Below are 23,250 nucleotides of genomic sequence, written 5' to 3' on the forward strand. Positions count from 1 at the left end.
ATCTTTTAAATATTTCCTCCTGCCCCAGTCTCATTTTTCCTTGTTACAGTCCAGTTACACAACATATGTAGACTATTTGATATTGTTTCATAGGTCCTGGAAGGTCTCTTCATTATGAGATTAGTTCTACTGATCTGTCTTTAAGTCCACTGACTTCATTTTGCTGTCTCCAATCTGATGTTAAGCTTATCTGGTAAAAAATTTCAATTATTGCTTAGTTTTAGTATTTGTTAGTTTCTTCCTTATAATTTCCATTTCTCTGCAGATTCCTTATCTGTTTACTCATTAAGACCATACTTTCCTTTAATTCTTTGGGTGTATTTATAATAGTTACTTTAAGATCTTGGTTGGCTAAATCTAACATTTAGACCATCTTGGGTTCATTTCTGTATACTGCTTTTTTTCTTTCTTGACTATGGATCTCATTGTTTTGTTTCTTTGTGTGTCTCAATGGCTTTTCATTGAATATTGTATGCTGTCAACAATACTCTGGAGTCTCTTATCTCTCCATGAGATATATGGATTCTTGTTTTGGCAGGTAGTGTAATTACTGGCTAATGACCTTATACTTGTTTACACTTGGTTTTTTGTTTTGCTTTTACAGATACGGCCCCACTAACTTGGTGAGACTCAACCTCCAAACTCATTGCTTGTGGATCTTGTCATGGTTTGATTTTAGAATTTATTAAGGCAGACCTAGAGTAGGTCTTACTCTAGACTGTGGTCCTTACCTCAAGTTGTAGCCTTTCTGCTGTTTCAGCTGGATGCTAAGGATGTTAAAAATGCATTTATGAGATCTCTCCATTTTGGTAGGGCCAGAACTCCCCTGGCAATGCTCTTACCCCAGGATTGCTCTAAGTCTAGTATTTCTGTTATAATCTTAACCCATTTAGTGCTTTGCTTTCTGGTAATCCTCAGGTGGTCTCTCTGTGCATATACAGCCCAACTATATTATTCAGGGTTCTCCAGAGAAACAGAGCCAATAGGATGGATACACGCGTGCACACACACACACACAGTATTATTAGGAATTGGCTGAGAAGTCCCAAGATCTATAGTCAACAAGCTGGGGGGACCCAGGAGAGCCAAGGGCATAGTTTCAGTCCAAGGCCAAAGGCCTAAGAAGCAGAAGAACTGATAGTGAGTTCCAAGTTCAAGTCTGAAAGTAGGGGAGAGAAGACAGACGTTCCAGCTCAAAGCCAGGCAGAAAGAATTCTTACCCAGGCCTTTTGTTCTATGCAGGTCTTCAACAGATTGGTTGAGGCTTACCAACCAATTCCCCTGTGGAAGGGGAATCTTCTTTACTTAGTATACCAATTCAAATGTTAATCTCATCCAGAAATACTCTCACAGGCATCCCAAAAATAATCTTTAACCAAATATCTGGGCACACTGAGCCCCAGTCAAGTTGAGACATAAAATTAACCATCACTCCAGCCTTCAGCCACAGATTTTTGGGGAACTCCCACAAAGACTTCTGGAACTCCCTGTCTGCATGACATCCTCCTTTCTCTTGCTCTGCCCAGTGGTTTCCAGCAATTTGAGCAATCCTGAAGTCTGATTTTTGCCTCCTCAGCCCTACTCTAGCTGTCTGCACTGAACTTGGGCAATTGTCCCCAAGTAGAGGAACTAGGTGGTTTTCAAGGCTCACTCAGGAGCGTCCTCTCAGGGATCAGTCTTGAGCTTTCTGTTGTTCTCTGTCTGACAGTAGTTGCCTCATAAATTTTGTCCATTTTTATAGTTGTTTATGGTGGGAGGACTGGCCTGGAATCACTTAATTATGGCTAGAAAGGTGGTTAATTTTTCAGCGGACTTTATAGTATTTTATGATATGAATTATACACTGTCCATCTGTTCTTGGGTTGGTAGGCATTAGACATTTAGGGTTGTTCAGATTGCCGGTAACGCAAATGATGCTGCAATGGCTGTCTTTGTACCCAGAAGTGGAACTGCACACTTAGGAGGTACCTGTTTCTTCACTCTTACTAGATATTGCCAAATTGCTCTCCAAATCATAGTTTTACGAATCCACAAACAGTATGTAAGTTCCACTTGTTCCACATTCTTGCCACAATTTGATCTTGTTGAACCATTAAATTTTTCTCCTTGAGCAAAGGAATGCAAAATTTTTACTACTGTAAAGCCTTCCTAGATTACTAGTGAGATTAAACATGTATGTATACATACATATACACGTATGTATACATGTACATATATATTATTACTACCTATTTGGGTTTCCTATTCAATGAATTAATTTTTATATCACTTGTACTTTTTTACATTTGAGTCTTTTTGTTACTGATTCCTTATAAATTTCATTTATGTGTTTTTTTATATGAGGTTTATTTGCTTATATGAGAGTGGTTTTTTTCCTCTGTCTTAATTAGCTTCTCTTTTGGCACCTGTGTTGTCTTTTCCCATACAGGAGTGTTAACATTTTAATGTAGTCATACTTATCTGTATTTTACTAAATGATTTGCAGGTTTTGTGTGTCCATTTCTTCGACTTGAAAACACTGGCGTGCCCTGGGGCTCAGGTCTCAGACCTCTCTCAATCTACATTAATTCCAAAGTAATCTTAGTCTCCCAACATGTATACACTGATGGCTTTTATGTCTGGCTCTTCCTCTGAATTCCAGTAATATATGATAATTTAAAGGACCCTTGCTGAGCTAGATACTTTCTTTTTCCTTAGTATCCCAATTCTTGAATGGGAAGTCTGCAGTCACTGCCTCCATTTCCTCGTCTTCCATTTCATTGTTTAACTCACTGCAGCTTGGCTTTTGTCCTGCCATTCCGCTGCTGCTATTGACATTTGTTCCTAAATAACAGCCCATCCCTTTGCTTGTCAAATGAAGTCTTATGTGAAATCAAACAGAAGCCGAATTGCCCTTGCAGTGGGTTGGGGAGAACTGCGTGCCTTTCTCATCTCTTCAAATTGCTCCAGAGGCATCTTTACCGAGTCCTGCCTATCTTTCCAACCTCTTCATTCCCTCAAACTTCCCAGTCTCCAGCCACGTTGAACTGTTCGGAGACTCTTGTATCATACTCCTTTCCATCTCTGTGCCTCTGCACAGTGCTCCCGTATTTGCCTTGAACTTGCTTTAGCCAGTTCTCTCCCCTCCAGTAACACCTCCCAGCCTATCTACTTCTTTATCATTCCCTCTCTCTTTTGTGCGTCTGTTACCACACTGGCCACACTGTATTGTAGCTTTCTACTTACACCTATTTCTTCTCTACTAAAGAGAAGGCTTGTAGAGATCAGAGACCCTGGCTTTTCCCCTTTCATCTCTTCAGTGCAGATTAGCAGTGGAGTGAATGAATGGTCCAGGAAGCTCAGCTAGTTCAAAATCTGAATTGGCAGACCACTAAAGGTTTCTTTGTTTTGTTTTCAGCGGTTTTATTAAGATACAATTCACATGCCATACAATTCACAGGATTCTGCAACAATCACCATAATCTAATTTTAAAAATTTTGTTGCCCTTCAAAAAGAAAACTCTACTTTTTAGCAGTCTCCATTTTCCGACCCCCAACACACTCCCCAGCCCTCGACAACCACGAGCCCACTTTCTAAGACCACCACATTTAACATAGGTAAATTGATCACAAATCCTCAAAATCTCCCCGATTCTGGACCCGATGTGAAATTTGGTAGATAACTGTACCACTGAAACAATTTGTACGGCAGCAACTCCGACTCAGGTCGCAGCTTAAGGTTTGATCCGCAATCTGTTAGACTCTTTGTTAGACTGCTTGAGCGGGAATTTATTAGAATTAGATGAACATTTAACAAGGGTGGTTGGTTTGGGTTGGTCTTGCATTTCAGTGTTGCTGTAGAAATAAACCCCCTTGGGCAGTAAACAGGGCAACTGAAAAAGCTCACTACCTCTGGTAACACTGTTCCGGGGACGTTAGTCCCCTAGAAAATAACATGGATCAAACATCACGTCGCTTTCCGGAGCTTTTATTCTTAACGCGACTCTTCCACAGGCTCACCTCGGTATGGGTGGGGTGCGGTGCGGTGCGGTGCGGTGGACGCGCGGAACCCGCAAGAAGACGAGCACCGCGTTTCTGCGAGACCGCCTTTGCCGAGCTGCGTCGGGTCTAGCGCGTTGCCGGGCAGCAGCGGCGTTGCCCGCGGCGGTAGCGCGTCCGGGTCGCGCGCGCAGTGACGCAGCCGGCGCGCGATGACGCGGCGCGCGGCGCGGTGCACGCTGGGATATTTAAGTCTTCTCCGCGGCGCGGAGCCGCGATGTCTCCGGCGGCTGCGGCGGCTGGCGGAGGCGAGCGGCGGCGGCCGATAGCGAGCGCCAGGGACGGCCGGGGCCGGAGCGGGGGCTGCGGTGGGTCGGCCGGGGCGGCGCTCCTTGGCTTGTCGCTGTTCGGCCTCGTGCTGTACCTGGTGCCGGCGGCGGCGGCGCTGGCCTGGTTGGCCGTGGGGGCCACCGCGGCCTGGTGGGGACTGAGCCGCGAGCCCCGAGGTTCGCGCGCCCTCTCCTCGCTCGTTCGGAGCGCGCGGCGTCAGCGAGCACTGCACGCTTCGCCTCCGGCCAAGTCGGCGGTGAACGGAAGTCTCCTAGAGCCGCGGAGCCCGCTCGAAGGACCCGACCCGGCCGAACTGCTCCTCATGGGCAGTTACCTGGGCAAGCCCGGCCCCCCGCAGCCTGTCCCCGCCCCGGAGGCCAGGGACCTGCTGGAGAGGCCTGGCCGCCGCTGCGCGTCCGCGCGCGCCGCGTCGCCAGCGCACTCGGCGCATCGCGCTCACCACATTCACCCTTCTCTCCCCACTCCTCTTCTCCGACCCTCGAGGAGGCCTTCCCACCGGTAAGATACGCTCACCTTCCCCAGACCCTCCTCTTTGTCGACCAGCTTTGAATTGAGGGCTTAACTTTTAAATCCGATTTTCTTTTTCGTTAAGTCAAAGTGGATTCTGTGTCGCTTTGTCCTCTTTAAACACCTTGGTGTGTGTCAGCCGCCTCCTGCCCTCCTTGAACCTTTGGGATGAGATGTGATGGCAGAGCTGTTTCCTTCCTTACAGTTTTTAAAACTTAATTTTAATACGGCATGGATTTCGCAGGATACTTAATAAGCTACTAAAATATCCCACTTCTGGTGAAAATATCTTGTTCTTTCAAGAATAGTTTAGATCGTATATTTTGTTACATTTTTTCCTTTCGACCAGTAAGGGAAGTACATCAAAGCGGTGTTCCCAGGAGACCCCTCTTTGATAAAATTTGATGATAAATATCAAAGAGGCATTTCCATTTAGTCCCAATAGCTGAGTGACACAAGGAAATCCAAAACTTTGGTGAAAATATTAGATTATGGATAAACACATGTAGTTGAAAGATCAACTTTAGGTGGTAAAAATGTTTGACTTTGGGTGTATATTACTTATGACTCAGCATAAAAAACTGAAATGCTTTGAGAATTCTTGAAAAGTGCCGCCTGGCATGCCCTAACATGCACTTTCCTTCCATTGTAGTTTTCCTTGTGTGGGCAGGGTTTTCAATTTCCCTCTCAAAATTGTTGAAGTCCATTGTAGGGACAGCTGTTCAACAGCTGCCACTTGCCACCCTTAGATGGAATGGGGGAACGTTGCCATAAAAATGCTGTTTTGTGTGGCTCAAAAAGCGGTCCGAGCTCTCTGGAAAATAACCGAACCCACGTGATGCTTTAGGAGTCTACGTTTTCTGCAATTCTTTTAAGCTTCTTTGATTCTGTAGTGTGTCTCCCATTCTCCATAGGGATTGTGGGACTTTATCAAACCGGTTTGTCATAACACCTCGAAGACGATACCCAATCCAGCAGGCCCAATATTCCCTTCTGGGGGTACTTCCTACAGTGTGCTGGAATGGTTATCACAAGAAGACTGTGCTATCTGCTCGTAATTCCAAAATGGTGTGCAGCCCAGTGACAGTGAGGATTGCTCCTCCGGATAGTAAATTGGCTCGTTCGCCAATGTGAGTATTACTGCTGGCAGAATGAACTCCGATTTATTTCCACTTATTCTTCTATAGCTACTCCTCTGATAAAACAAATGTAAAGCATAAAAGGGAAGAAACTGCTTATTTGAATGAGAAATCCCTAAATCTGGTCCTTGAACAGTTTTTTTATGTTTGTTTTGTTTTGGCCTTAGGCTGTAGCTTTAATTGCTAGGGGCAGTTTCTATCAGTGGATACGTTTGCTTATCGGTTAGCTTCTGATTTCCAGCGGCTGAAGTCTGTGCTGTATGGCATGATTATTTATTTTTTTAACGTTCATTTATTTTTTAAAGAGAGTGAAGGCGGGGGGGCAGAGAGAGACAGGGACAGAAGATCTGAAGCAGGCTATGTGCTGACAGCAGAGAGCTCGATGTGAGAGAGCAGAGAGCCCACGAACCGTGAGATCATGCCCTGAGCCAAGACAGAAGCTTAACCAACTGAGCCACTCTACTGTCCCTGACATGGTTATTAAAATGTGTTGATGCTAGAATATTATCTTTCCTTACAGACCAGAGCAGATAATCAACTCCACACTGTCCTCACCATCAAATAATGCCCCAGACCCATGTGCAAAGGAAACTGTACTGAGTGCCCTCAAGGAGAGAAAGAAAAGGACGGTGGAGGAAGAAGACCAAATATTTTTTGATAGCCAGGAAAATAAAAGAAGGTAACCAGCCCAGCAGAGTATTAAACAGGCCTCCCACATGGACTCCTGTGATTTGTTGAAATACAGATCATTGCCAAAAAGATACAAAGGCCAACTCCAGTTTGTGAGCTTTATATTTATAGTAGGCTTCTTTGGCTTCTGTGGAAGAGCTTGGTAACAAGGGCTTTAATGTTCTTAGTTTTCTAAGATACAAGTTAAACTTTATAATTTACCTTTTCCATAAGTGCCAGAGATAAGCGGACAGCTGTTAGCCATGTTAGCCTCATACTTTTGATACAAATGTGCTGAATCTTATTTTTTAGAGAGAATGCTAACAATCTTTCCCTCACCAGCTTGTGTTGTTCAGTTATTTGGGTAACCCCCATTTCAAATGTCTTACTTTTGCTGAAGAAACATTTAGCAGAGAAGGGTGATGACTGGAATGTGGTAGATTTATCAGTAATGAGAGTAAAACCAATTTCATTGTTTGATTTCTGATATCTTAATGAAAATGGAATAAACAGTCTGTCTCCTGAGTGTGGAAAGAGTAGAGGCTGAAGTCACTAGTTAGGATGCAGAACTGCTTAAGGCTTTCCAAGAATCAGTTCAGGATTCCAGTCTTTTAATTCAACAGATTGAGCACCTTCTTTTTGCCAGGGCCTACTGCAGGTACTGTGGATAGGGCAGCGAGCAAGATGGAGTTCCCATGGGACTTGGATAAGACGATGAGGAATTCTAGATTGTGTCTAGAGGTTAAAAAACAAAAAAAAAAAAAAAAGAAGAAACAACAGGGTGGATCTAACAGACTAATTAGAAGGGGGGTTTTCTTTATATTAGACAAGGAAGCACTCTGAGGAGACAGTGGACCCCATACTTGTTAAATATATTGTTTCTATTACCTAGACTAGATTTTTCATCTCCTACAAGTTCAAAGATGGCCATCTTTGATACTGCCAGTGGAAAATTAGGTAGGGAAATATTAATAAGTGGAAGTGTTTTATGTGATGTGGGAAGATATGATGGAGAGATGATTTACAGGTGAGCACTTTGAACTAATGTTAGCTGGCTAAGCAGGGGTGGCGAGTGGGGGTTGGAGGCAGGAGAAGGACTCTTTTTTTTTATATTCCCAGTAGGTCTCCCTTGTTCTCCAGTTACAATTTTTCTTCACCCCATGAGCCTATATAACTGAAGACCCTGTTATCTTTCTCACACTTGGAGTAAGTGGTGATTATGGGCACCATGCATAGGTCCTTCTTATGTGTGTTATATGACATTTTTCCCTAACGGATTTGCCATATTAACCTTTAGAACACTATGCGGTGTGTGGGTTGGTCCCTAAAGTGTTCATTGGTTTTTTGTTTTTAATCTGTGGATGGTAGAGTATCAAATTTGTGATTGTAAAACTTTGGAGAGAAGTTAGCAATTAATTGATACACCTTAATAAGGTCAAAAGGTCTTGAAGCATGTTTATACTTCCCTTGCTATGAGGACAATCTTAGAGTAAATTTACCTTTCAGAATCTTTAGGATTTGAAGCAACTTTTCCTTATCTAGCGTGGAACTTATATGCCATGGAACTAGTATAAGGTTCCAGGAATATGAGAAGATACTCTAAGAAAAAAAAAACAACAACAGTCATTTCATTTAATTGAGGGTTTTTTGATTTGTCACAGGCGCCATGATAGCAGTGGGAGTGGACATTCAGCATTTGAGCCCCTGGTGGCTAATGGAGTTCCTGCTGCTTTTGTGCCTAAGTAAGTGAGACTCTTATCTGAATGAGATAGACTGTTGGGGAAAGGGAACCCTCAGAGCTGTTTTCCTGTAGATTTTACTCTGTGCTTTTTTGTGATGCTTTATTAATTCAGGTTCAAATCTTTGAAATTGGAGAGGAACATTTTGAGTAATGTGCCACAGTATCATCTAATTTCTTCTAATATTTTTTCATTACTATGGATAAAATATGGTAAGGCTAAGAGTTTGTAAATGTATTTAACCACATATGTAAACAGGTTTGTGCAGTGGATAAAATGCAACAGTGTAGAATTTAAGATAAATGTTAAGTTTGTACGTGTGAGTTGAAGTATATTTAAGGAAGAATTGGATAGGAGGGAAAGTGGCTTAGAAATTGGTGAGGTACTTGGGGTGACTTACATGCTTATTGAGTTAGTAGTATGATAAGGCTGTCAGAAGAGCGGATGTGCTCCTAGTCTGTACTGACAAAAGAACAAAGATTAGCATGGAGCAGGTGAGAGGCAGTCCTGCTTCCCTTAATTCTGTTCAGATCATCCGTGCAGTGCTGTGCTTGCTTCGATGTCCTACACGGTAAGAGAAGATAAGCACAACCTGACATTCATTCCACGTGAAGCAATTATAAGATGTTAAGGGGTGGCGGTGGCACATGAATGGGTTTTTAAAGTACTAACCCAAAGGAGAAAAATCTCAAGGAGAATAAGGAAATGAGGGAGGGGAGGCTAATGGTCTTCAAGAACCTCAAGGACAGTCGCATGGAAAAAAAGAAGGAAAACAGTCGCTTGGTTTGGCTCCAGATGGGAGTCCCCTGGTGAAATAGGTGGACCTTAGGGGAAATACATTTCCTCCATCCCGTGTAAGAGTGGCTAACAGTCATCACTGTAGGAGATCGTGAGTTTTCTACATTGTAACAAATGTTGGATGACTATTCTACAAGAAAGATGTTTAGAGAATTTTTGTTTCGGTTAGAAGCTTAGAAAAATTGGTTGGTTCCTCTTAACTCTGATTTTTTTTTTTAATAGCTTTGTTGAAGTATAATTGACATTTATAATAAACTGTGCCTGTCTAAAGTGTACAGTTTTTGATAAGTTCTGACATGTATACACCTGCTAAACCATTGCCACAATCGAGGTAATAAACATAACTGTCACCTTCACAAGTTTCCCCGTGCCCCTTAGTAGCACCTCCCTCCAGTCCTGCCTCTATCCCCAGGCATCCACTGATCTGCTTTTTGTGCATTTTCTAAAATATTTTTTTTTCTAAAATATTATTTAAGTGGAATCCTACATTTCACTTTTTAAATATTTGGCTTTCCCTTCCTGCCTTTGTCAGAGATATTTAGCTGAAGTGGTAACAGTAATATTAAGAGCCTTATCCTTTTTTATTAAGTTTATTTAAGAAACATTTTATGGCCACGGATGAAAGCCTTCAAAGAATGTTGCCTTGCGCACCTCACTGTCCTTTTCTCTTGTATTAGGCCTGGCTCTCTGAAAAGAGGTCTCAATTCCCAGAGCTCAGATGACCACTTGAATAAGAGATCCCGCACCTCTTCCATGAGCTCCTTGACAAGCACGTACACAGGTGGCATCCCTAGCTCCAGCCGCAACGCCATTACCAGTTCTTACAGTTCTTCTCGAGGTTTCTCTCAGGTACGTTCATCCTGTGCTATGGGAGAAATGCGTTCCAAGCATTAATTAGTTGATTAGCCAGTGTTTACTAGGCACCTTCTGTTTGTCAGATATTGGGGTTACCTCTAAGCTAAACAGAAGATACAAACCCGTGAACGGTAACGGTAGACCCAGGGATGGACTAGAAAGCCCAGAAAGCAAGCCAGGGCATGTGGCACAAAACAGCCAGTATTGCAGACAAATAGACAAAAGGATGAAGAATTCCATAGATGATACTAATTTAATTGAAAAGGTAGATTCAGTCCCGACTGCACTGGGTCTTAGAAAAGAAATTCACCCTATTGTCATTGAGAATTTAGTGAAAGTTTTTTAAAATATTGTCATTAAAAAAATTTCTTTTTTAGAAAAATTTGCGATTCTTTCTTAGTAAGAGGAAGTAGTGTGGTCTAGGGAACAGAGCAAGCTTTGCTACCAGACAGACTTGCGTTCAAATCTTGACTCTTGACTCTTAGTCCCTATAGGGCCTTGGGCGGGTAAGTCACTTAAACCTTTTCATCTCCAAAAGATTATTACAAAGGTTGAGGGCAATGCTTGGAAAATGCCCATCACAGTGCCTGTCAGTAGTGGACACCCTATATATAGTAGCTAGAAAAAAAAATAAGGCATGTGTGAAAGATTTTTGAGAGGAGACCGTTTTTGAGATAAGATAATCCAGAAGGTTCTTAGGGTAATACAAATGAAAGATGAAGGCCTAAGCCAGAGCAGCCGTGGGAATACAAAGAATATTAAATAATAACCTTTACCTGGAACACTTACTCTGTGATAGGCCCTGTGCTGAGCACTTTACGTAACTTTCCTCACGTAATCATCACAACGCGCAGATTTAGGATAATTCTTAAGGGCCCTAGGATTTTCAGAACGGTCAGTGAGCACTGGCTTCAACTTGAAGTCACCAGCTGCATTCACCCGTGACAAGAGAGTCGGCCTGTCCTTTGAAGCTTTGAAGCCAGGCACCGACTTTATAGTTACAGAAGTCCTGGATGGCCTCTTCCAACGTAAGGCTCTCTGTACTGAAAATCTGTTGATTGGTGGAGCCGCCTTCATTAATGACCTTAGCTGGATCTTCTGGATAACTTTGCTGCAGCTTCTCCATCAGCACTTGCTGCTTTGCCTTGTTGTGCAGACAGCTTCTTCCCTTAAACCTCATTGAGTTGGCCTTTGCTGGCTTCAGACTTTGCTTCAGCTTCCTCACCTCTAAACCTTCGTTGAATTGAGGAGCTGGGTCTTGCTCTGGATGAGGCTTTGGCTTAAGGGAATGTTGTGGCTGGTTTGGTCTTCTGTCCAGCCCACTGAGACTTCCTCCATCTCAGCAAGAAGGCCTCCTCACTTTATCATTTGTGTGTTCCTTAGGGTAGCACTTCTGATTTCTTCAGTACCTTTTCCTTTGCGTTCACACCTTGGTTATTGGGTACGAGAAGCCTAGCTTTCAGTGTCTCGGCTCTTGACCTGTCTTTCTCACTCAGCTTGATCATTTGTAGCTTTTGCTTGAAAGTCAGACATGCGACTCTTCCTTTCACTTGGACACTTAGAGGCCATTGTAGGCTTGTTCTTGGTGTGATTTCCATACTTTTGTATCTCGGCAAATAGGGAGGCCCGAGGAAAGGGGGAGAGAGGGTGGGGGAAGTGCCAGTTGGTGGAACAGGACACATGCATTTACCAGTTCAGTTTGCCACCTTACACGGGTATGGGTTGTGATGTTCTAAGACAGTTACAGTTACAGTAAGAATATTGAGGATCACTGATCACAGGTCATTATAACACATAGGATAATAATAAAGAGTTGGAAATATTGTTAGACTTACAAAATGTGAGACAGAGACATGAAGTGAGCACATGCTGTTGGGGAAATGGCAGCAATAGACTTGCTAAAAGCAAGAGTTGCCACAAACCTTCAAGTTTGTGAAAAACAGTATTTTTTTTAAGTTTATTTATTTTGAGAGTGAGACAGCGTGAGAAGGGGAGGGGCAGAGAGAGAAACTCCCAAGCAGACTCCACACAGGTGCTCTTACCCCAGTAGTTTTTGATAAATAACTTCAGTGCTTTTTAACTTAAAAAAAAAAAAAAAAAAAAAATCCTTTGTGTACATTTCCAACTCAAACTGAAGTCTCTTTTTCAGACAGCCTTGGTTTCTTTGAGTTGGAAATGATATTTGTAGGTACAGTCTCTAGGACCATTAAGGTATGCATACCCTTTAGAAAGAGGACGCTCAATCGTTAGTTTGTACTGATATTTCAAATTCAGATTTAGGATTACAGAACTTTTTACGTAATTTCTTTGATTTTATATTTTTATGTATTCTTATACAAAAAATGTTGCTTCATGATTACTTATTTGATTGGTCCCTAGTACACACGATTTCAAAATAATGATATCAGTGCCATTACAAACAATAAGACAAACCAGCTTAAGAATTACTTGTGACTCATTTTGTTGTTAGTATATATTCTTGTATGGGTACTGGGGAATATACAATCAAAATACGTGTTATAAAGTAATGTGAATTCAGTGTTCTCATTTACAGCACCAACTTGATATACGGTAAGGTTTATTCAGTATATTTTAATGTTTTAGGGATTTCTTTTATTTTTGAATACAGTTTGCTTTTAATTATGTAAAATAAAATACTTAAATCGTCCGAAGAACGTGTGATAAAGCAAAATACACTCAGAAGTCCAGTTGCCACCTCTTTCTACTCCATGTTGTTCCCTTCCTGTTTTATTACTTTCTGATCGTCCTTCCACTGTTTTTTTTGTTTCTCCTCAAAACCATATGCAAATCCATGTCTATCTGTAAACCCCACCTTCTAACCTTTGAGGCAGTGATAGGTGCAAGTTTGAGCCTTGCTTCGTCTTTCCCTCTACACCTGCATAGTTACTCTTTCCCTTTGGTGACAAACATTGGGTTGTTTCCATCTAATGCTGGGACAGATGGTGCTGCAGGCAATGCTCTAGTTCATGTGTCATTTCACACTTTGGCCTTTACACTTTTAGGATAGCTTCCCCAGAATATAGATTTCCAGGCCAAAGGTTAAATGCATGTGTAGTTTTGCTAGATATTGTTAACTTCCCCTTCTTAGAGTATGTACCGTTTAGCATCCCCATCAGCATCGTATGAGTCACCATTTTTCCATAGTAATCAATAGATGAAGGTTGTCATAGCTTTGGATTTTTACCAGTTAGGTGAGGAGTAGTATTTGTGTCTCTTATGAGTGAGTTTGGGCGGATTTTCCTATATTGGAGAAACAGGATTTAAATGTAAAATAAAAGTCATGAAAGTATTTGTGAAAACGGTCTTCTTGTGCAGTGCTGGTGGGAGTGTCAATTCATACAGTTCTCTAGAGGGCAGTGTGGCAGGTAATTACCAATATTAGAGATGCAGGTGCCCTTGGTCCAGCAGCCTTGCTTTTCGGAGTTAATTCTACATATACACTGGAAAACATGTACAAGGATGTTGATTGTAGCATTTTAACAGCAGAATCTTGGAAACAATGTAAATGTGCCTTTGGGGGGGGGGGGGAGTTGAATGACAGTATTTCCATAAGTTGAAATACTATGTAACTATCCAAAAGAATAAGGTACCTTAATAGGCGCTGATGTGAATGATCTAAAAGATACATGACAAAAGCAAGGTGCAGAACTGTGTCTATGGTATCCTCTGTTGTTTGTGCTGCTGGTTTCTTTAATCTTTTAAAGTGCATAGAATAATTCTGACAGATTTTATAAAAAACTGGGAATAACTATTGCTGTAGGAGGGGAACTTTTTACTGTGTACTCTTTTTGTTGGAATTTGTAATACCTGCTGCAAGTAGTGCATTTCCTGGTTTCAAAAAGGTGTTCAGTAAAATAAAATTCCCCTGACCTGGGTGTCCCAGTCTCTGTCCCGTAGTACCTGTTAACATTCGTGCTATATGCAAACACAGATAATACACAGAATTATTGGTCTCTGTTACACAAATGGGATCATCACGTGTGCTTTTTTTGAAAAACATCCTTTTTTATCATATATTGCATAGCATTCTGTGTCATATGATCCATGTTGAAAATATTTTTTTAAATCAGAGTCTAATGTAGAAAAACAAGTATCGTGAGTGTTTAGCTCCATGTAACCACCACCCAGGTCAAGTAATGAATCATTTTCTTTTTATTTTTTTAACTTTGTTATTTTGAAAGAGCGAGAGCACAAGTTGGGGAGGGGCAGTGAGAGGGAGAGACAGAATCCCAAGCAGGCTCTTTGCCATCAGTGCAGAGCCTGATGCCAGGCTCGAACTCCAGAACCGTGAGATCATATCCTGAGCAGAGATCAAGAGTCAGACGCTTAACCACCTGAGCCACCCAGGTGCCCCAGTAAATTTTCAACGCCCAGAACGCCCTCTCATACTCATTCCTTCCTTCTTGAATATTAGCACCATATAATTTTCCCTGTTTTAAAAATTGATATATAAATGGAGACCAGAATATGTTTTCTTTGGTATGTGGCTTCTTTCACTCACCATTTTCTTTGTGAGATGCATCCATGTTGTTGCATGTAGCAACAAGTCTTTCATTTTCTTGCTGTGTTCATTTTTGTTATATGAATATACCACAATTGTTTCCTCCTCTTGTTGGGACATGGGGTTTCCAGTTTGGAGCTGTTATGCATAATGCTACCATGGACATTCTTGTATTAAATCTTTTGGTGCACGTATATAAAGTATGTGTATTCTCAGTTTTAGTAGATTATATTGAACTGTTTTAAAGTTATGTTTCAGGGTGCCTGGGTGGCTCAGTCGGTTAAGTGTCTGACTTCGGCTCAGGTCATGATCTCACGGTTCGTGGGTTAGAGCCCCGCATTGGGCTCTGTGCTGACAGCTCAGAGCCTGGAGCCTGCTTTGGATTCTGTCTCCCTCTCTGTCTGCCCACCCCCGCTTGAGCTCCGCCTCCCCCCCCCTCTCAAAAATGAATAAATGTTAAAACAAAAATTTTTTAAATAAATAAATAAATAAAAATTAAGTTTTGTTTCAAGGGTGCCTGGCTGGCTCAGTCAGTTAAACGTCTGACTTTGGCTCAGATCATGATCTCACAGTTAATGAGTTCAAGCCCTGCATTGGGCAATAAACTTTAAAAAATATATATATATAAATAAATAAATAGATGAAGGGAAGAAGGAAGGACGTTATGTTTCTGTTGATACTCTTACCCTTACCAGTGCAGTATGAGATTTTGTTCCTGTGGTTACACAGCCTCACTGACACTTGGTGTTACCAGTCTTTAATTACCCATTCCAGTGGGTGTGAAATAGTATTTCATTGTGGTTGTAATTTCCTAATTGTAATTTGTGGTTATAATTGTAATTGCTGATTGCTAATGAAATACAGGTATGAACTGTTCATTGGCCATTCATACTTCCTTTTTTATGAAGTACCTATTCAGGTTTCTTGGCTTTCTTCTATTTAGTTGTCTTTTTTTTACTGATTTATATACATTCTTCATATATTCTAGATGCAAGCTCTCTGAATTCTATGTATTGCAACAAATCACTGTCCTATTCTGTGTCTCACCACTTGGTTTTCTTCAGATTTACTCTTATGGTTAATGTATTGTGTGCACTGTTTAGGAACTTTTTGTCTACCTGAAGTCATGGTGGTGTTATGCTACCTTCTAGAAGCGTTATTATTTTTCTTCTCACATTGGGATCTATAATCCACCTGAAGTTGATTTTTGTATATGATGCGAGGTACGGATCAAAATTAGTGTCTTTCCACATAAATATCCATTGGACTTAGCAACATTTATTGAAAGGATGGATCACCCTTTCCCTCTTGCGCTGTGGCACTGCCTTTGTTATAATTTAAGTGTCCATATGTATATGTGGGTCCATATCTAGATTCTGTTCTATCGGTCTGTTTTTCTGCCCTGTACCTGTCTTCTTTTCTACGCTATGCCACACAGTCTTTTAGTTTTGGTGTGTAGTAGAATAAGTCATCCAACTTTCTCATTTCTTTCATTCCTCTTCAGAATTGTCTTCGATCTTGACCCTTTGCATTTTTCTGTAAGTTTAGAATTAGCTTGTTGATTTCCACCTAAATAAAGACCACTTGCTGAGATGTTAAGATTGCCTTTAATCTGCCAGTTATTTTGGAGAGAAATGACCTTTTTACAGTGTTGAATCTTCCAGTCCATGAACATGGTATATCCTTCATTTACATCATCTTTAACTTCACCATGTAGTTGTTTTACATATTAAACTTATTCCTAGATACATGTGTTTGATACTACTATAATGGTGTGTTAAAATCTGTTGCTGATGTATAGAAATACAACTGATTATTGCATTCAGGAAATTTGCTAAATCCCATAAGCATCTATATATTCTTTAGGACTTTTGTGTGTGCATCACGTTGCCTATGATAATGACAGTTTTTTTTCTCCCTTTGCAGTCCTTATGTTGTTTGCTTATGCCTTAGTACATTTGGTTAAGACCTGAAGTACAACGTTGAATAGAAGTGATAGCAAACATCCTTGTCTTTCCTCATCTCAAAGGGAGCGCTTTCCACATTTCCTGTTACATATGCTGTTTAATACAGGTATTTTGTAGATAGGTACTCCTTATTGGATTAAGGAAGTTCCTTTTTCAAGGTTATGTATCAATGAATTTTAGAAGTCACTCTGTTTTATGCTTTCCTTTTTCTTTAATTTCTGCCCTTATAGATATTACTTCTTTTTTCTTTTTCCTTTTTTTTTTCTTTTTTCATGTTTGATTTGTTGGGATTTCTTTCTGGCTTTTTAATCCAGATTCTTAGATCACTAGGGTTTTTCCATTGTTTTCCCTTTTCTAATATATGTATTTAAGGTTACACAGTTCCTACAAACTTAACCGTAGCTGCATTTCCACAGCTTTGTAATAGAGGAATTTTTCATATTCATTCTTTGATTCATGGGTTACTTAGAAATTCATTGTTTAATTTCAAAACCATTAATGCCTTGTCTTCTTTGTTACTGGTTTTTAGCTAAATTCCATTAGCTTACAGGATATACTCCTCTATCCATTCTTGTTTTGAGATTTGCTCTGTGCCTGAGTACATGTTTAGTTTTGGTAAGTGTTCCAACTTCACTTGAAAAGAAATTTTATGAAGTGCTCGTTCACAGTTTATATTCCTTGGAGTTTGTCTTGTGGCTTGATATGTTTTGAAAAACTCTCAACCTAATATTATCTCTTCAGATACTGTTCTGCCCTATTTTCTCCCCCCCCTCAGTGTTCTAGGGCACATGGTAGACCTTTTCCTTTTGTCCGTGTCTGTCTGTCTGTGTCTTCCGTCATTTTGTCTCCACCTCTAGTCTTCCTTCGTCTAGTTTACTGATTTACTTTAGCTTTCTGTCATCCACTGCCATGCATCTTAAGTAGTTTTGATTCTCTTTCTTACGGTTGTTGTTGGTGTGCCAGGATTCTCCATATTGTCATTTAAATTCTTGTATAACAGTTCTTCTAAGGTTTTATTCAATAATTCCAGCATTTGAGTCTTCTGGTCTGTTTTTGATGTCTGATTTTTTCCTCTGGGGTATTGGATAACTATTACTTTCTTACATATTTTTGTTGTTGCTTTATTTCTGTGTCAGACAAAAAAAAAAAAAAAGTAATGGTGACTTAAAGCTCTGAATGATGGTGTCTTCCTCCAGGGAGGTTTTGCTTTTTTACTTTACCTTGGGCAGTAGTTAGGATAGTGGCAGGTTACTTCTGTCCAGGTAGAATTGACATGGTTTTGAGTTGGTTGTCTGTTCTCGTTGGTTGTCTATATCCTCGTATGTAGCCTTTGGGATCCCAACCAGAAAGCTTTAGGTCTTATTAAGGACCCTCTACTTTGGAAGACCCTGAATTCATTTTTGTCTTTCCAGCCATATGAGACTGCCAAAAGCTTTTCCGTGCCTCTCAACTACAGCTTTTGCTTTTGGAATTGGCATTCACCATGAGAGAAAAAGTAGACTTAAATATGGGGGCTAACCCTTGGCTCCTCTTCCCTTGGCTCCACGATGTCTACTGCCCCGCTGGCTCTTCCGTACTGCCATACCTTCAAACACACGTAGGTCAGACCTTCAGCATTTGCTTCTTGTCTCTGGCGGGAGTGTTAGTGTAAAACAACACGGTCAGCCTTTGCCTGGAAGTGGGTCAGATTTTAAGCAGCCTCATTTGTGGTGGAGCCTTTGACCTGTTGCAGGAAATACACTCCCTGACACTAATAACTGTTTGGTATTGTTTTAAGTAGTTACTGGTCCCCTCTCTGCTTGTCCCCTGCTCACATGCATGCACTGTCTCTCTCTGTCTTTCTCCATCTCTCTCTGTCTCTCTAAATAAATAAAGTAATATTAAAGTTCCTTTTTTGTTTATTTATATTTAGAGAGAGAGACAGCATGAGCTGGGGAGGGGCAGAGAGAGAGGGAGACACAGAATCTGAAGCAAACGGGGAGATTATGACCTGAGCCATAGTTGGATGCTTAACCGACTGAGCCACCCAGGTGCCCCAATATGAACGTTCTTTATGTTTCTTTGGAAAAAAATGTACTGAGGTAGTGATCATCTCCAGTAATCAATTTCAGTGTCAGTCCTTACATTTGGTGCAGGTGGTAGTAGAGGTATTTAATTTAACTATATTTTTCCAGGGGAACACTAGTAAATATCCACATCTACAGCTGTCTACACTGGAAGTCCTAGCATTGATACAAAATCATCACAGATGTTACACTGGTACCAGTTATAGAAAAAGTAAACTGTCCTCTGACCTTTTGTGCGCGGCGTTGATATCTCCCTGTGTCTTACCAGATTTCTCATTTTCCAGAGTAGGCGTATGTATTTACCCTTGCCTTCAGCACTTCCAGACCTAACCTGCCTCTCGCCCTTGTGCCCCGTAACTATGTTCTATGTTGCAGCCAGACCGTGACATTTATTATCTACCAAGAGCACTTCCTACCTGCTGCCTTCCCTTGCTTTGTTCTGGTCTCCCTCTGGAATAACACGTCCATCCCACTGCAGGCACTCTTCAGGTGCTTTCTGTTAAGTCATGAAAGGCTGTCTTGTCTTTTGGCTGTTACAGTCGATTTGTGTTCTTTCCTCTTTTTCACACTGTAAATTTCTTGATGGAACCGTCTTGCTCATCTTGGCATTCTTTGTAAAGTAGAAAGGTCTAGAGCCTCTGTGAAGTGGGGACTCTGCAAATCAAAGTTGAGTTATAGCGCAGAACTAAATTGACTGTTAGAAGTATAGATTGATTATTTTTTTAATGACTCTCCTTGTTACATCTTTTGCCTGTTTTTCATTTGATATGTTCATTATATTTTTGTGGAGTTGCAGGACTTGCATTTTTCATGTTAAGGATAATAACTCTTCCTGAAAATATTTGCCTTTTAATTTTGTTTATAGTTTTTGTTTGTTTCGGGGTGTGTTTATTTCCAGCCTACATAGATTTTATTTCGATTTTATGGAAATGTGAGCATGGTGGAAAAGACAGATGGCACATAGAGTCTCCCTGCTGCGCGTGATACTTTTCCACAGAGAGGTTCTTTACGTAGCGATTTTATGTGACAGTCTGTCAGTTTTCTGTCTTCTGTCTCTGGCACAGACTTCTCCCTGGCCCATAGTATGGAACAGCTAATCTGGTTTTTTTTAGTCCTTTTGTGACACTTCTTACATGTAAACCTTGGTCACATCTGGATTGTGTGTGTGTGTGTGTGTGTGTGTGTGTGTGTGTGTGTGTCACCTGTGACAGACATAGTGGGGGTACAGTATTTCCCCTTAAGTGTTGAACCAGGTTGTCCTTAACCCTGGCTAAACATTGGAATCATCTTTGGTACTTTATTAAAAATGTAAGGTGTGAGGTCCAAGCGTTTAGTTTTTGTTTTGTGTTTCTTTCCCTGAGTGCACGAGCATTCCTCTCACACCCGTTCTCAGCCTCGGGTGTCCTAATACTGGTCTCATGGAGCTGCCCTGTTTCACCACTTTCGCCACCTGTCTCTGAGTTTAAATTCTTCTTTACCTCCTCAGACTTTTATTAAAGATTGCTGTCTGCTTGTTTGTGCTTATATAACTGTTACTGAGTAAGAAATCACTAGAAACTTCTGGAAGAATGTCTGCAGTGATAGGTTATTAGTATTTTTGTAATTAAGCTAAAGACTTCACGAAACTTTATAGTGCTTGCTCTTTGTCAGTTATCGAGGCTGCTTTGCATGAGGGGAAGGTGAGAACAGACCTTCGCTACCAAGGAACCGATTGCCTGTGTTGGAAGAGACAGGTGTCTGGATAATAATCATGTAACAGCAAATACCATAGATACTGCATAAGTCATAAATGTCATGATAGCACATCTTAAAAAAAATAAAGTTGAAGCAGGGGGCAGCTGGGTGGCTCGGTCGGTTAAGCATCCGACTTTGGCTCATGTCATGATCTCATAGTTTGTGAGTTCTAGCCCCACATCAGGCTCTGTGCTGGCAGTGCAGAGCCTGCTTGGGATTCTTTCTCCCTCTCTCTGCCCCTCTCCACTTGCTCTCTCTCAAAATATACCTAAAAAAAAATAAAGTTGAAGTAAAACAAAAATTAATAAAAGCAAGACTATTAGTTTACTGGCTTACCTTTGCTGTAATGGGTTTTTTGAGGCGGGGAGGGGGGTTGGGAAAGCTTCTTAATTGTATAATTTCTGCAGCCAACATAAAGTAAAGCTGGATGCATCATAGGCTCTAAACCATGACTGAATGTAACCTTCTACTTTTTAATATATGCAAAAAGTACATTGTTCCTTGTACTTTATTAGTTAGCATTTCCTTACTTGTTCAGATTTTTTCCCCGTAGTTAATACTGGCAACTGACTTTCCTTCAGGGGCCTTCCTTCACAGAGAAATGTTTTTCTTTATTTTTATTTTTCTAAATTTATTTTTGAGAGGAAGCTCATGCACCAGGGAGGGGCAAAGAGAACGGGAGAGAGAGAGAATCCCAAGTAGGCTCCACGCTGCCAGCAAGGAGCCCAGTGTGGGGTTTGAACCCACGAACCGTGAGATCATGACCTGAACCAAAATCAAGAGTCAGATGCTTAACCGACTGAGCCATCCAGGTGCTCCTTTTTTGTTTTAAAAGATCGTATTTTTAAGTAATCTCTACACCCAACGTGGGGCTCGAACCCACAACACGGAGATTGAGTCTCATGCTCCACTACGTCAGCCAGGTGCTCCACAAAAGATGTTTGTCACTGAGGAGGAGACCCTGTGTGTGGTGATGAACAGAATACAGAGTTGTATTGAAGGCGGATGTCACGCTGTCCAGTAGGGTAATCATGTCACTGCTTTTTGCCTTTTAGCTTTGGAAGAGAAGCGGGCCCAGCTTGTCACCGTTCTCCAGCCCAGCCTCATCCCGCTCGCAGACACCAGAGAGGCCAGCAAAGAAAATAAGGTAACGGGTCCTTGTTTGCACCGCAGACTAATGAGAGGGCAGGAAAGGAAGCACACGTACTTGGCTCTTAGGCCTCCTGCGGCTCCGATCCGGAGGATCCAAGATTGCCATCCAGAAGGACAGTGAAGTACCTGCCCAAACTGCTCTCGCCTCTTAAATGTCTTCTGTGCTGACCCTGGAGCCTCTGGCTCTCTTCCTCATCGTGCAGCACAAGTGACTGGGGTGTGAACGCAAAGGCCACAGGGTAGAGGGGGCACAGAGAATCATGGCAGGGGCAGGAGAGTTCATGTTCTGGACCCCAGCTAATCTCCAGGCACCAACAGGCGACTAGACAGCTGCTCTTAGGGGTCAGCTCTGTGGCTACAGCTCTCGGGAACTGGGCGAGGTGTAAGTAAGGTTGTGAAGGTTCTCGTTTCGTGCTTGTTGTGAGACAGAGGTTTCTCCGTGGCTTCCATGAACTTCTCCCTTCGTTTTGTAGGAATTTCCTTTTGATTTCTCTTATTTTTTGTCCTGGCCTGTGATCTTAAATCACAGTTGTTCTAGACTTTGGCCGGGTTGGTAGTTACGAGGCTGTAAGTAGTTACCCGATACTCTGTATCAGGAAGTCTTTCTAAATGCGCTTCTGCCTCTTCTGCCCTCAGAGAGGACGAGCTTTCTCACCGCTCCAGTTCTTCAACTCCTTTGGCAACAGACAAGGAGGCCCAGGGAGAAAAGGGTAGGTTGTGAAGCGCACAGGAGTGGCTTCTGGTGGTGGGAGTGTTTATGGAGCATGTGAGACCCCTGCTCATCCGGAAGCATGCGCTGAGCATCGCTGTGTGCAGGACCTGGTAGGTGCAGAGGTCTGTGGTCTGTGGCACAGGCAGCTACGGCACCGGCCAGTGGATCTGTGGGCTGGCGACGAGCGCTGGTGGGGGCCTCTGAGCAGCCTGGGTGACTACTGTCAGTAAGCACTTGTATGCCTGTGTTTGGAGCAGTTATCTTGATACCCTCCTGGCAGAAACCGTCTTGCAAACTCTCCAAGACCCCACCCACGGAAGACCAAATCTTTCAGACATAACCAGTGAGAATTCAGTGTTAAAAACCAAGTGGATAGACAAACTTGGCCATTTCTGGAAGAGGAGGAAGAAAACAAGTCCATGTTGTTTCTTTAGCTGCAGATACAACCACATGGAAGGCGCAGAACTCGTGGAGCTCCCCTCCCACACCTGGCAGCTCTGGGCAGCGGAAGCGAAAGATTCAGCTCCTACCCTCCCGGCGAGGGGCTCGGCTGACCCTGGTATGGCTTTGTCTGTCCACACCCGCCCACCCCAGCTCGGCATCCCCAAGTTCTAGGGTAGCTCAATACAGGTTTCTTCCAACTTCCCTGATGGGCCTCTCGTCTTTCTCTCTGGCAGCCCCCACCTCCCCAGCTTGGCTACTCCATCACTGCCGAAGATCTAGATTTGGAAAAAAGAGCTTCGCTGCGGTGGTTTAACAAGGCCTTGGAGGATGGGACTGGTAAGGAAGACTGACCAGCTTCAGGCTGCAAAGAGGAGTTTCCTCTGGTTTTATTTGGATCTTTCTCATCTGACAAATCCTTTTGAGGCCTCAGTGGAATCTGGAGAACAATGAGCATTGGAATCAAGGAGAAGCATTTCTTTCTTGCTTTTTTTTTTTTTTTTTTTTTAAGTTATTTAGAGAATGCCAAATGGGGGAGGGGCAGAGAGCGAGAGGAGAGAGAGAGAATCCCAAGCAGGCTCCATACCGTTCAGGGCTTGAACTCACAAACCGTGAATCAT

At 42.0% G+C, this 23,250-nt stretch overlaps 1 protein-coding gene across 3 annotated transcripts in view; it reads left to right on the forward strand.

The window, feature by feature from the left end:
• The window catches only part of POM121C (POM121 transmembrane nucleoporin C), a 53,807-nt gene that overhangs the window by 23,654 nt on the left and 6,903 nt on the right, over positions 1–23,250 (forward strand). For 2 of the 3 annotated variants that reach the window (XM_043559838.1, XM_043559837.1), the window contains exons 3-10: positions 5,751–5,966; positions 6,496–6,654; positions 8,306–8,386; positions 9,859–10,030; positions 21,381–21,472; positions 22,114–22,187; positions 22,624–22,748; positions 22,867–22,969. In XM_043559838.1, the coding sequence (XP_043415773.1) occupies positions 5,902–5,966; positions 6,496–6,654; positions 8,306–8,386; positions 9,859–10,030; positions 21,381–21,472; positions 22,114–22,187; positions 22,624–22,748; positions 22,867–22,969 (871 nt within the window). In that variant the 5' untranslated portion in view covers positions 5,751–5,901. Of the gene's footprint in view, positions 1–2,334; positions 4,828–5,750; positions 5,967–6,495; positions 6,655–8,305; positions 8,387–9,858; positions 10,031–21,380; positions 21,473–22,113; positions 22,188–22,623; positions 22,749–22,866; positions 22,970–23,250 lie in introns of those variants that run through there. The other variant, XM_043559836.1, reaches the window with a different exon arrangement.

The sequence above is a fragment of the Prionailurus bengalensis genome, chromosome E3 (assembly GCF_016509475.1).
Source record: "Prionailurus bengalensis isolate Pbe53 chromosome E3, Fcat_Pben_1.1_paternal_pri, whole genome shotgun sequence".
NCBI lineage: Eukaryota > Metazoa > Chordata > Mammalia > Carnivora > Felidae > Prionailurus > Prionailurus bengalensis.